Source organism: Chamaea fasciata, unplaced genomic scaffold (genome assembly GCF_029207755.1).
Source record: "Chamaea fasciata isolate MVZ Bird 193981 ecotype frontalis unplaced genomic scaffold, bChaFas1.0.hap1 SCAF_4, whole genome shotgun sequence".
In the NCBI taxonomy this organism is placed as follows: Eukaryota; Metazoa; Chordata; class Aves; order Passeriformes; family Sylviidae; genus Chamaea; species Chamaea fasciata.
The window spans coordinates 39,046,269-39,061,262 of NW_027094089.1; the positions used below are offsets into that span (position 1 = coordinate 39,046,269).

General features: G+C 37.3%; 1 protein-coding gene across 1 annotated transcript in view; it reads left to right on the top strand.

Moving 5' to 3' along the window:
- PTAR1 (protein prenyltransferase alpha subunit repeat containing 1) overlaps nucleotides 1–13,689 on the top strand; it is a 36,458-nt gene extending 22,769 nt beyond the window's left edge. Inside the window, exons 6-7 of the mRNA XM_066181334.1 lie at nucleotides 4,712–5,028; nucleotides 5,581–13,689. Of these exons, the coding sequence (XP_066037431.1) occupies nucleotides 4,712–5,028; nucleotides 5,581–5,929 (666 nt within the window). The 3' untranslated portion in view covers nucleotides 5,930–13,689. The remainder of the gene's footprint in view (nucleotides 1–4,711; nucleotides 5,029–5,580) is intronic.
- Nucleotides 13,690–14,994: the final 1,305 nt, after the last annotated feature.

Here is a 14,994-nt window from a genome sequence, read left to right on the forward strand (position 1 = left end):
TCAGGCATTATACAGCCACATAAAAAATCCCTCTCCCTCCTTTTTGTAAGTCCTCTTAAGGTACTGAGAGGCCACAGTGAGGTCACCACAGAGCCTTTTCTTTTGCAGGCTGAGCAACACCAGCTTTCTCAGCCTGTCATAGTAGGAGAGGTGCACCAGTCCTTGGAGCATCTTTGTCACCCTTGCTCAGCCTGCTTGCCACACTGATTTTGATGCAGTCCAGGATGCAGTTGGTTTTCTGGGCTGCAAGTGGGCGTTGCTGGCTCTTGTCCAACTTTTCATCTGTGAGAACTCCCAAGTCCTTTTGCACAGGACTGTTCTCATTTGTTTCCAGTTTGTGCTCACATTACTCCAGCCCAAGTGCAGCACCTTGCACTTTGATTTGTTGAGCTCATGGGCACATTTCTCAAGTTTCTCCAGATCTCCCTGTCTAGCATCCTGTCCTTCAGTTGTGTGAATTGCACTGCTCTGCTCCGTGTCATCTGCGAATGTGCTGAGGGTGCACTTAGTCCCATTGTGTGTGTTATTGATGAAGATACTGAAGAGCAGCAGTCCCAAGACACAGCCCTGAGGGAATCATCACCAGTCTCTACCCGGACGTAGAGCCATTGACCACTCACTCCTCTGGCTGCATCCGTCCAGCCAGTTCCTTACCCGCTAAACAGACCTTCCATCAAATCCATCTGTCTCAAATTTGGAGATAAGGATGTCATGTGGCGCCCATATTAAATGTCTTACACATCTAGATTGATGACATCAGTTGGACTTTTCTTGTTGACCACAGCTATCACTCTGTCGTAGAAGGCTACCAGATTGGTCAGGCATGATTGCTGGCTGCCTCACGTTGCCGCCTTGTCTCGTATGTGTCTTAGCATATCTTCTGGAAGGATCTGCATCATGATCTTGCCAGCCACAGAGGTGGGGCTTACAAGTCTACAGTTCCTCAGGTCTTCCTTTATCCCCTTTTTAAAAATGAGAGCAGTGTTTCCCTTTTTCCAGTCACTGGGGACTTCCCCTAACCGCCATGACTTCAGATATGGACAGTCTCTTGGCAACATCAACCAGTTGTCTCAGAACTCTGTAATGTGGATCTTCAGATGCCATAGACTTGTGGCTGTTCAGCTTCCTCAAGTGGTTCTGAACCTGCTCTTTGCTTATAGTGGGAGGGACTTTGCTCCCCCCCTACAAGAATCTAGAGGATCAGGGACTAGAGAGAAGTGGGAGGGAGGCATGACTGCCAGTGAAAGAGTGAGACAAAACTAAGTACGTCATTCTTCTCAGTATCAGTTGTCACCAGTTCTTGCTTATCAGGGAACATACACTCCTTGGTCTTTTTTTGCAACTTGTGTACTTACACAATCCCTTCTTGTTATTCTTTGTGCCTCTTGCCAAGTCCTGTTCCACCTTGGCCTTGGCTTTTCTGACCCTGTCCCTACCATTCTGTAGATGTTGTTTACTTGCTTGGTGTCTCATGTTCCACCTGCAGCAATTTCTGTTTCGGTATCTGAAAATTATGATGAAAAGACTGGAACCATGCTAAAAAATGGGCAGATAAAACAGTCACCAATTGTACAGCCATTTAGGTCTTGCAAGGTTGCCTGAAATTAAGGAGTATCTGTATTATTTAGAGCTGTATTTCTGCAGTAATACAAACTTTGCCTGTAGTTTGAAGTGTACAAGACAGGAGAGGCCCAGAAACATAAATTGTATGTTGTATTATCATTTAAATATAACTTCTCAAAACAGTTTTGTCATTAACAAAACTGTTGGCCTGCTTTGGAGGATTTCAAGAGGTATGCTGTGTAATAGGATTTTGGCTATTCTTTTTCCTTTGGTTTGATAATCTAAATGCTACTGCAGACTGAATCGCAGCTCAGGCTCTGCGAAAAAGATTTAAAATGCTAGAGAAGAAAGTTTTGGCCCAGTAGGAAGATTTTCTCACAGGATGTAGATGTTTCTTCTTTCTTACAGTAGACAATCAAAAACATTACCTTCTTTCAAACAAATTTCAGTTTGTTCTAGCTGCAGGATTTTAGTGGCATTAGCAAGTTTATGTAGTGTTTAAATAGTGTTCATTACATAAATCAAGGATTTGTCAAGAATAGATTGTTGGAAATGAATCTAATATTACTGGTATTGGAATACTTGCCTTGGAAAGCCTGACTTCAGCTTTCTCACATGACTGTACAGTTGGTTAGTGGGGTTAGGTCATAGGCTCCAGATACCCACTAAAATGTGGGTGCGTAATTAGTTAGGGAACTGGGGTCAGAGAGTGGTAGGGGTATAGTCTTAATATTCATACACCCCTGTTGCTTCAGTGAAATCATGCAGATAGAACAATAGGATGTAGTTCAGAAAGGATTGACAAACTTTTGTTTTGTTTAGATTGGAATGCTCAATTTTGTAATTAAAGGATGGAGATTGAATGATCAGACCCTACAATAAAACAAGCAACCAAACAAGTTGTGGGATAATTGTCATGAGGCAGCACTTCTCTTGTGTGATGCCCAGAAGACAACATGTTCGCTAGGCACAAAGTAGTTTTTCTTGTAGCCATCTTCAGTAAGGCCTTGGCTTTTTCGTAGATGACTGGGTCTTCAAAGGTACTAGTTTCTGCGAGTGGACATTGCTGTATTTATCTGGTTATCCTTAAATGTTTGTTTCCCAAGTTCCTTTTCATTTCCCTAGTGTCCCAGACCAGGGAGGAGGTTTTGGTCTGCAGTTTACAGAGGTTGGAAAAGCCCTTTAAAACAAGTGAGCGCATGGTCAGGGAGGGTGTAAGAGGGAGTGCAGACCCAGAGGTTGAAACAAAGGTCACTGAGCACGTCTCATTCAGGGGGAGGCTGTCAGTTCCGTGGTCGTCAGCTCACCACCATAGGTAGAAAAGAGGCTGTCAAGAGTGAGGAATTTTCATATAGTTTCCTCATTCTTCACAGAACAGTGGCAAAGGGTTTGTACAAGGGCTTGTACTGATACAGATGGAAATGGAAAAAGCTGGCTTTTTAGGAAAGAACCTCTCAGAATTCAGATATTAGCTGGCTTTTACTTCTAGTTGTTAGAAGCATCTTCCACTGGTACTCTGAGGTTCCTACATAGGAGGCTCTATTTTTATAGATCTCAAGAAATGTTCATGGCAATCTTCTGTATCGCTTTTTCAAAAGAGGTATTCTGGTTCAAGTAAGGAGTGATGCTGGGAATAATTTTGTTCCCTTTGTACAAGGAATTAAAATGCATAATTAAGATGTTCCCCTGTAAATTTGTAGCTTATAAATATTTCAGCTAAATGAATTTGAAGCTTCCAAGGTCTCAGTTGAGCATAAATGTGTGTAGTATCAATCACAGCTGAATAAAGGCTGATCTGATTTTTCTGAGCCTTATGTTGTTCTTAATAGACTTCTAAATTTTGAAGTTCAAAAGGTTGAAATACTAAGCTCAATTCTATGAAGAAAGGAAAAACTGATCTTTATGGTTTAAAGTGCAGATCTGAACATGGAATTTTGCCATCTTTAAGAGCCCTGTGTGTGGACTGTTACTTAATACTGCACTTCAGTTTTCTGATCTCTAAAAGGAAGGGATGCTGGTATCTGTCGGCAAGATTTAGAAAAACATGTTGACTATCTGGGGTAGAAGACACTGCATTGTATTTGCACCAAAAAGCTGTATTGCTAGCCTTGTGTGTTTCCATGGTTTTCTGTGGCTTTTGTGCTGCAGTATCTAAAAGAAAGACTTCTAGCTATGAAAGTTGTTTTGCATCAGTTGGTCCACTTAAGTGATGTAGGTAGCTTCGAAGAAGAGGTTAAAAGCAAGAGTATACCGTAAGATTGTTAAGATTACTTCCAAAAGTCTGTAGAAGTAAATGTAAAAGGTAGTTTTGATCTCTTTGGATAGTTTAGGCTCCAGAGGAGAAGCACTCTGAGGAAAGAGGTTAAGGCCTGTGAAAAAAAACAAACCACTGGCTCTAACAGAGAAAGCAAAGCAAAGTAAAAGGTTTGTCTGTGAGCCAAACTTGCATTTCTCTCCAGAAATTAATTTTGAAGGTTTAAAAGTGCTCAGAATTAAGAGACAATTTACAGGAGCCAGCAGTGTTAAAAACAGAGCTACAGTTGGCAATTTAAGTATTTACCATAATTGTTGTGAAAGACCTTCTGGGCGTTCTTCAGTAGTAAAATCAAGCAACCTGATTATGGACAAATATTTCACAGGCTCTAGGACTTTAAACATAATGTTATGGTTGACATTCTCTCACGGAAAATGACAGTATAAATTAAGTTTGAGGTTTTTTTCCTTTTAAGACACTCACCCTCCTTCTGACACCCACAATCCACTGGGAAAAAAGTAAAATTTGTAAAGCTAATAGCAGTGTAGTTTGTGCCCCCTCTAAACCGTATTTATTACTAACCATTTTGAGATGGTTACACTGCTTATTTCATATCAGAAGTGGTTTCGGTTTTTTTCCCACTCAGCTTGTGGGCAGGTTTCTGAAAAACCTGCCTTTTCAGAGTTTGGAAGAAATATTAATGTCTTTTTTACAGGGATGCCAAGATGCTTTTCAGCACACAGTAGAAAAGGCTCAGTGATTATTCATTTTTCTGTGTATTCTTGAATCATTGCCACAGCGGCTGAAATCACCCAAAGAAGAGATTACCTTAATACAGAAACAGTAAGTTTGTCCTTTATACTGGTTGATCACTGTCCCTGCTTTTTGTTTCAGGTTCTCCTTGATGAACTTTCATCCACTAAATATTGGGTATCCATGCATGTCTCGGACCATAGTGGATTTCATTACCGCCAGTTCTTACTCAATTCCTTGATACGCAGAACAGTGACTGACAATAACATACTGGTACAAAATCAAACGGTAAATGAACAAAACCCTAGCATTCAGAAGGAGGAAGAGAGTGCAGGGACAGAAGCTGCTTGTGCAGAGGAGCAAAGTGTGGATCTCCCCCGCTGTTTAGACGAAGAGATGGAACTCTGCACTGAACTGATTGATAATTACCCAGGGCATGAAACCTTGTGGTGTCATAGGTAAGAGGACTTGGTCAAAAGAGTTTCCTTCTGATTTGTGGATGATTCTTCACATGATATTTCCAAACAAATTGTTCTGATTTTAGGAAGTACCACTCAATAAAAGATTTTTAAGCTACTATGTATTAAGCCTTTGGAAAATGTTCAAGAGCATAATCATAACTATTGTGTGGGAAATTTGATTTCACTTAAATATCTTGTGGTGTAAACTTCGTTTGTCCCTATAATTTGTGCAAGAGACACAAGATGCTGTTAATGAGCCTTCTCCCACTTTAAATATTCAAACAACAAAAAATGAACAAAATGTAGACAGAAGACTGGCTGCAGAAAATGTTTGCTTTACTAGCTGGATGCAGGTTCCTGACTAGGTAACAGTAGACTTGGCAAAGTGACATGGAGCCCTTTCTAGTACAGCATGTGCAGAGATAGCAGATTTTGTGTCTGTGAGGGAAATCTGGTGGGATGGCAAATTAATTTAAACAGTTCAGCAGCAACAGCAGGTTATTTTCAGTGCATGACTTTCTTTTTTTTTCTTCTTCTTTTCCTTTGAAGAAGGTGTGTATTCTACCTTCAACAGCACTTAAGCAACAAACTTCCTCTTGTGAGTGCAGTGGTATCATCTGTGGACAGCAGTGATGAAAGTCTGAGTAATTCTCACCACAGTCCTGCAACAAGTCACGTGGCACAAGCTATGGATATTGATGGTTTGAATGAGTCCAACAGCAAACAAGGTTATACCCAAGAAACAAAACGCCTGAAGCGTGCTCCTGTGCAGGACTCTCTTGGTCCAGAAATGGAATACCGGTTTGTTGATAAAGTATTGTCAACTTGCAGGGATGTGGACCAAGCCAGGTTTGCTACTGCTTATAGAAAATGGTTAGTTACTTTTTTAGGTCAGTGATGGAAGCGTTTAAAGCTTTCAGGGTTCTTCTCCTAGTGCAATATTCTCTTTCCAGACACAAATGCATGTCTTGATTGCAAGTGTTAGCTAACTCTGTGTTTCTCTCTCTTTTGATGGTCAATCCTAAAGCTAAATTTCAAGTGTAGACGTCTGTCACTTTATTAAAAGAGCTGGCATATGTTTTTATTTAACAAGTGCAGTTTGTTACTTAATCTAAAAAATCCCTCTTATCAGTTTCCTACCATGACATTTTCTTTTTTTTTTTTTTTTTTAACTTCCACCATTAAGGTGGACTCAGAATCATTTGACTTAAAAAAAAAAATGGAGGTAAAGGAAAAAAAAGTTTGAAATGCTTGTGAAACAGAGTGTCTGAAAAAAGAATGGGAGAATCTCTCAGTATCAGCTAAACCTATTCCCAGTTTGTTCCTGTATAGCATCATGCTAACACCTTATTAGATCCAAACTATATCTTGGTGAGTGCTAGTATTTTTGTACAGCAGTCTTTGGTAGAACACCAGAATACAGTATTTTGTTATGAAGGCTTCAGTAACCGTTTTGGAGCTGTCATGCCTTTTACTGTTTTAACTGGGTTTTGTTTGCTTATTAATTGTCATGTTAGCTTGATCGGAAGGTCTATAAGGTTGAAATGTTGATAAGCAGATACAGGAAAATGTGGCAGAAAATAGTTCAAACACATGTTCACCCACAGTCAGAGCTGTATGTGGCTGTATTCGGCAATAGTTTTCTTAAAACAGACTACTATACCTTCATTTCTTACTTGGTGTTTGTTTATTTTAACTCAACAATCCAGAATTAATCCCATTTGATACACATTTCTGAATGTCTTATTTACACTACAAATTGTCCATACCCTGCTAGATCACACATTGGTAACTTGTACTTAACTAAGTCCCTACAAGTCCAGTATTGGATGGAGTAAAAAAGTAGCTCTTCCAACTGATCATTGAGACTATATGGTTAAAAAAAGTGACAGCTAGGAGGAAGCTAACTCTTCCATTTTGTTCTTTTTAAGAGCTTGAGTCTTTGGGTTTTTGGGTATTTTTTCCTTTTTACTCTTAAGGAAGAGCTCTACTCCAACCATACATCTCTGTTTACATAACTGTAAATTTTAAGGGAATTTGAAATCAAATATGAATGGTATATTTTGTCATTTCCTTAGAACTTGTCTATAAAAGGGATTTTTTACACTAGTAGAATTGTGCTGGTCCACAGACCTAGGGGAAACATTCTACAACTGTAGAAGTCTATACAATGGCAACATTGCCTCTTTTTTAAAAGACTATTCTCTGGGGGATTAGATTTTCAAGTTAGTGTCCTTGCCATAATTGCTTCATTTATCTCCTGCCCCAAATGCCTCTTGACTGTAAGTTTCAAGATGCTATTTCTGTTGGGCAGAGAGACAAACAATGAGGGAGGAAAAAACACAGGTAGCCTGCTCAAAAACTGTCACTTTGAATCAAAAAAGCACTCGAAATGTGAAGTTCCTGCACTTCTAAGTAGTTCGATGAATGAAGTTTACTCTTGCATTTCAAAATGAAAACAGACCACCTCCAGCCTTTGAAAGTATGTTCATGATTTATTTCAGGCACAAAGTAACTAACAATGACATTTCTAAATGTACACTGTTCTGTTTACAGTACATAGATAGGACTGATCTAGGCTTGAGCATCTCGATGTCAAAGCTTTGTCTCAGAGGGCATCAACACTTGCCTCTCCATAGGTATGGATGTATTACATGGTTGTTAGCTTTGAGGTGCTATGGGATGCTGTGGTGGTTTGGTTGATGGTTTTAGTTGCAGAAAAACATAATTGTTGTCTGAAGGACGTGTGAGATTGGCTTGAGAGGATAGTTTTGTCATAAGATGTTGCCTCAGTGATCACTGACGAATGGCTATGTTCAAGTATAAACAGGAGTCTGAACTTAAGAACTTAACTTGAGCAAGAACTTTTACACATCCCAGGGGACCTGATGTTTACTGAATGTGGATGATACATTAAAGTATGTGTAGTAGCCTGGATCAGCTTGATTAACTGTATCCCATTAATACCATTAATGTATTCTCATGTGTGAATCTGAAAAGTGTGAAGTCAAGGGGGCAATGTATTAAAGATCAGGTTCTTGGTCCTAGATTACTTAATAATGTAGTTGTGTGTTCTGTTTACCTTAGTAAAAATTACGTGTTTCTGAGAAAAATACTAGTGATAGGAGCAATCTTGGGAGTGGGAGCATGCTAAGAAACAGTTCTTGAACTGTGGAAGAGAAGAGATTCTCTCTTCTTGCAATGGAATGACAGAGGCTTTCAGAAGAAAATACTAATACTAGAATCTGACTTGAAACTCATTATATAGTTCCTCCAAACTATAATCTGGAGCCTTTGTTAGCATTCTTAGAGTTGTACTGTGGAAGTTCTGTGCTTTTGAACTTGTCATCATAAACATTTAAGCAGGTGCCCTCATATACGTTTGTAGTTCCTATTCATGTCAGCACAAGGGATGCATTCTTGTATGTAGAATGACAAGATTTGGTCCTATGTAACTGAATAGAGTTGCACTGAATTTTAGTACTTGGAAAATGTTCTGAGAACTCTGATTAGAGATGGTGCTGATATTCTTACTACTTTTACAAAACACTGATGGCTGTAGTATGACTCATAAGTTTGGGTTTTTAAAGTCTGCACCTGCAGACTTCATTTTTTAAAATCCAGTGAGAATAGTTACATTTAGAAATGTTTGCAGACCTGAAAACTAAACTTGAAATTGAAACAAGTCAGTATCTTTCTGTTTGAAGGAAATGCAAACAGTCAGTTGTTAAATTCAAGCTTTTTTAGTGGTAACAATATAAATTATATGAAAAAGGAAAATAATATTTAAATTGTTTCAAACTGTCAATGTCCTGAAGCCTTATGCATGAAATGATTGAAGAGGTACTTCTAACATCCTGTATTGGGCTCAGAACTGATGTGAAGTTCTGGGACTATGACCTTTGCGTACCTGTCTAACCACTTGGTGTTACTGCAGAGTCCCATTTGGGGACTGCCTGAAAAAAACAAAGTGGCTTTAGGCCATTGGTAGTTAATACACTGAGTATGGCTACTTTACATAAGGCATTTCAGCTGTTTGTGTTTCAGAGATCAGAGACTGGAGGTTTAGTCAGTGGACATTCCTGAAGAGAAAATGTCCAGCAGAAGCTGCAGAATACAAGGCTCTCACTCTCTGAAGTTTCTTCAAATATAAAATCAAACTTTTTTACATCTGTAAACATCTTCATGTAAAGTTCAGCATCTTTCCTAATTTTGTCTTCTGCTGTAGTATGTGTCATTTGAATTGATTCTTTTTGTTCACTGGATTAGTCTTTGTAGAAATCTGTTTGTACTAGAAACAAAGGGTTTTGAGGAACAAATGTAATTTGAAACTACAGAATTTGGAATAGAAGGAATCATGTTATTAAGTGGTAAATTCTCAGCTGCTAAATACAGTAACTGTTATTTCACTGGCGTTTTGTTTGTCTTGTGTGTTACAGTCACTGGAGAAATGCAGCATTAAAGATAGCTACAATAACAAACTTGTATGAAGTTACTGAAATGCATTGTTATAGCTGCTCTGATTAATATTCTTAATGTACTCATGTTTTCATATTTGTGTTTTATTGACTGCTTACATATTCTTTCTACACAAAATCCATGTGTCATTTAAATAGGGGATAAAGGAACTTGTCAGTTTATACTATTTGATTAATTACCTTGTATGTAATTTGCTTTAAGACAAATAAGCAAAGTGATAATATAGTGAGAAAGCTTAAGATTTTTTTCTCATAATCATAATTTCTGGCATTTCCAGTTATGTTCTAGTGCTGCTTAATTAGAATGTGTATCTAGACTTTATGGATGGGAGTGATTTTTTTTTTTTTTTATTCCTAAGTAGATAGTTAATGAATTTTTATAACAGTACTGTATAATATTGATGAAAAGAAACAAAGGGTTTTGGAAAGATTTGTCTGCATAACCAGGCTCAAAAAGTATACTTTTTCCAAAACATGTAATACACTGAGCAAAATGTGAGTACCAGAGAATAATTTGTGAGTCTTTAAGGGATTTGATGATGAAATTTTTGGACAAGTTGTTTTTTGCTTAGTTTTGTTTTGCCTTCTGTAAGGGGAGAGTGCTTTTTTGTGTTGGTTTTTTGTTTTTGTTTTTGTTTTAATCTAGAAGGTGAACCATTGCACTTACAATTGTAAGTTGTGGGGAGAAAAACCCACAACTGCTGAATTGTATCTCATAGAGCAATTTTGGAAAAAGCAGTGAACTGACTCTGAAACGTGGATGTCACTTCTAAATATATCTTTGCACTCACTGGGTGATGAGAGATATGTATAATTAGATCTTACTGTTTTATCAGTGTCAGATACAAAGAAAAGGGTGTAACTCACCAATTCTCAAATGCATTTAACATTCAAGTTATTTTCAAAGGAAGTTCAGTGTCCCTGTCTATGATAATTTTCCTTGTGCACTCAGAGGTATTTCTTCTCAGCCTCTTCTCTGTTCTTCCAACCAGCAAAGAAGAATGTAGCGAAGCACTGGTGAGGTGGCCTAACTTTGTGTTTGAGTAACTCTGACTACCTCCCAAAAAGTACTTTGACTGATGTCCTTAAGTGGAGTTCATCAGGCTCAGTTATTTCAGAACCTCATGCTAGGCCTATATCCTTTTTCAGATGTGAAAACCAAGAGCTTTATCAATGTTTATCAAGTTTTTCAGGGAGTGTTTGAAGGAGAAAGGAAAAAAGAATCTTGTAGTTAAAGTTGAAAAACTAGAATTAACATAAATTTTCATTAGTCTTTTCCTCTGAAGAAGCAACGCTTGCTGAAGAATTGAGGAAATATGCTTCCAGGGAATTCCATATGTTACGCTTTTGACCTGCAGACCTGACACTTCCTAGTGGCTGTTGCTTAGTGTGTAATGTTACTTCTCAGGGCATAGTCTATTGTAGTGAATTAGGATGCATTTTTACAGTTTATAAATATTAATTAAAAAGAAAAAAAAAGCTAAACATGTAATAACTGGCTTTTAATTTTTTTCTTTTTGGTCTACCATAGTGTTTTATAATCTACCACATGCCAATACCAACACTGTACCCAGTAATGTACAATAGACCTCACCACCTCATCTGCTCCATATTGTTATTCTGTATCATTAATTGCTGTTGCAGTCTTGCAGGAAGCTCCTGACAGTTGTTGGATTTGTTCTCTTGAGTTTCCCAGTAGTATTCAGTAGAGTAGTTAGTATCTCACAGTTTGTTTTAATGATGGGGAAGCTTTTTACAGCATCTGTGTTGATGCACCATAGCTCTTAGATTCAATATTTAAACACCATTTGTTAGGATTCTGAATGCTACATCTTTTTTTATAGCTGTCAAACTCTTACATGCAACAGAGTTATTCTGCAAAACAGAACTCTTAAGTCTGATTTGTTAAACTTACTTATCTGCACCATCTGGAACCTGCTGTACATCCTACTTTATAGACAGAGGTGGGGAGAACCCACAGTGAGGTGCATATTTTCTTCATGGGACATTTTCTGAATGGAATATAATTATGGTTAAACAAAGAGCTTTTCTTGGATGAGGTGCACCTGTCTGTTCATTGTGAATAAAGTTATGTAATTGGTACATCATTAATATGGTAAGATATCCTGAATGGCTGCATGTAATGAGTAGATAAAATAATGTGTTTTTTAAAATCTGTTGTTAAAAAAAAATCACATAAATGATATGAGGTATCAGAATTTGTTTTTAGAAAGCAAAATATATGTACTGTGTTCATTCCCTTTTGTACCAGTTTTTCTTTTTTGAAATGGCTACATTAAAAACTGGGCAGTCATCCTGAAAAGTGTGCTTGGGAACACATTTTACTTTGTATAATCTTATGATTTTCATATAATCAAAATAATAGATGTCTTAAATGTTTTTAAGTAGCATTAAGATCCAAGGCAGTGACAGCACTACAGTGTTCAAGTGAGCCAATAAACTAATTTTGTAACACCATCATGTTCATCAAAGTACTATTCTATGTAGGGAAATGTTTATTTTATCAAGATATGTGCAAAAATATTTAATTCTCATAGCTTTCTTATTAGGGGGATATATAACTAGTTTTAAACATAATATTTAGCAATATTTTTTTCTATGAAAAATTCTCAGATGCACAGTTGTGACCACTGTAAATTTTATGCAGATTTCCAAGATAAATTAGACAAATCATAAATTTTGTAGCAGAAAGACTAAAATTATGACAGGACAGTAAGACACTGGAAAGTAATCTGCTAAATGACCACTGTTCTACAGTATACTGAATGTAAAGCATTAAGTTTGTTCTTTACTGGTCTTAATTTGTCAAAGGATGAATTCCTGTCAGATGGGGATTTTTTTTTTTTTTTTTTTTGTAATCAGTAGAGAATTTATCTGTGAATAAATTATCTATATTTATTCTCCCACAATAAGTGTGCATGTATGTCTGAATGGATGGTGGAACTGTATGTATGTCCTGTGAACACTGCAAAAACCACCCACATTTGGCTATCTGCTAACAGACTCCTCCATGGATGACCTGTCCTGAGTGAGTCTAGCAGGGCCAGTGCCAGGTTGTCTGCTGAAAGCAGTGAGATCTATTGCTTCCCCTCTCTGTATTAATCTGCCTGATTGTCTTGATACTTGGGCAAATGCCTGCACATACCAACCAAATCATTAGTGGTGGTGTTTATTCCAAGTGCTTGTAGAGAGTACTTGAGACTGTGAAAGAGTTTGTAAGGTTGTGCAAGCTGAGAAAACTTGGAGGTGCTCAATCAATACCCAGGGGATACTTTCCACAAGTCCTCCAGAAAGGAAATGGACAGACATGTTTTGGATGAGTGCTTCAGCATCACAGGAGACTGAAAAAAGTATAACTAATGACTTAAATTGGTATTTAAATACAAACAGCAAGTAGTTTTTTTAGTAGTTTGGTTTTTTACGTTCTTTTTGTAAAAATAACATAAAAGATTTTCAGAATTACTCTGCATTTTGAGTGTCTTCTGATTTTGAATTACTTGATTTGAGAGTTATTCTTAAAGGAAGCAGTTTTACTGGAAAATGCTAGCCCCTTTCTTGTTTCCTCTTAGACAATGTGATTCATTCCAAGTGTTCTAAATTGAGCACCTGAAATCACTGGGCATTACTGAAAGTATTGCTCATCATCCTAAATGCAAATCCTAAAAAAGCTTATCTCAAATACTTCTTGTTTTCTAACTTTTCATTTTCTCTTTCTAGCTACCAGATAGAAAGAATATGTAAGGAAGCCCATAGTCAATGTGAGCAAGCTTGGCTTACTTAATTTGGGTGTCCATTAGTTCAGAAAGGATCAAGTAATAAACCCACCCAGGTCCTTGTATAGAAGTAATTTGCAGGATCTGGTTATTTGTTTGTGATATGAATGCTTTATTTTTACATCAGTTGAAATGAGTTTCAAAATTCCCACCAACTTCATTTACTTCAGATCAGGCCATGCTGTGGAAAGAGTATCAGCCTCTACCTGATAGCCATGACATATTTAGTGTGATGAATTGTAAGGGATTTGTTTGTCCTTCACAAATGGTTGTATTTATGGCTTCAATTAAAAAACAAAACAAAAAAAAAAAAAAAACCCAAAAAACCCAAACCAAACCAAAACAAACAAAAAAAACCAAACCCAAAAAAACTCCAAAAATAACCAGTTAGTGTAGTCTGTAGTCATTAGCACTGTGGAAAAGCAGCCATTAATGTTATGGAATGTTAGAGGTTTAAAAGGGCAGCTAGAAGAAAACTAAGTGTACTACAGGCTACTGTCAGTAGCTAAGAAAGTTTCCTTTTCTCCTCTGGTTTTTTTGGGGTTTTTTGCTTTGTTTTGGTTTGGTTTGATTTTTTTCTCTCTATCTTCTCCTCTCCTTCTCTCTCCCTCTTTCCCCCACCTCCTGCCCCAGCTCAAAACTCCCCATTCTCTCCCCTGCCTCCATGATTTTTCATCTTTTCTAGTGGCAAAAACTTTCATACAATATACCTGCGTGCAAGCCAGGATAACACTTCAATTTTGGAAGTACTGCATATCAATAGCAAATAGATTCCAGTGCTTGAGGTTTGTGCAAGACATTTAGGGATGACTGGTGAGGTTTTAAGTGCTGTGTGATAACTGATGCAACATTGAACAGGAATGTCTTAATAAACAATGGACAGCCTGAGTGTTGCTGTTCTCCAGGCATGCTGCATTTATGGTCACCAATAAATTGCACATTTGTCACTCTTCCATCTCCACAAATGCTTATCACTACCTAACAGCTAATCTGTTTTGTAAAATGCATCTACATAATGTTGATTTGTGATGTTCTTCAATTACTTGTTGTTATCTAGTAATCGATAACTTCCACGACGCCTTTAGTCCCTCTTCCCTGGGGTCTGGCCGAGTATACATTTTCATAGTTATAAATCTGGTTTTGCTGTGAAGGGAATTTGAAATTCCACCATATAAAACAAGGATTTTCCTGATGTCTAGTTAGAAACATAGAAGGGCATCTTAGCACTGTTTTCCAGTTGTGCACACTGAGTTATACCCTGTTTATCTCAAATATTTTGTATTGCATGTTAATTAAATTTTTGCATATCCTAGTAGTACAAAATGACTTACAAAATAAAAAGAGCACCCTTACAATTCTAACTGTTCTATGCAGATATTGTCCAAAATTTACAGGTACAATTTTAGTGGTGGTGGTTGGTAAACAGATTTTTTCACTTATTTATCAGCAGACTTGTTTTTTATGTATTAGTGACAAAATGGACTAAGCACTGGTGTAAGTTACTGTATTTCTGTAGAAAATGGAAAATAGTGTAATACTGTTTTTGTTAAATGTTGGCAGTTTCTAAATAAACTTTTCATCTCCTAAAAAACCTTTGTTTTCTGACAACACTGAACTCCATTTTCATTCACTGTTCAACAGACACCCCTTGTAATTACTGCTAATCTCTTTGTTGATATGCTTTCTTTGAC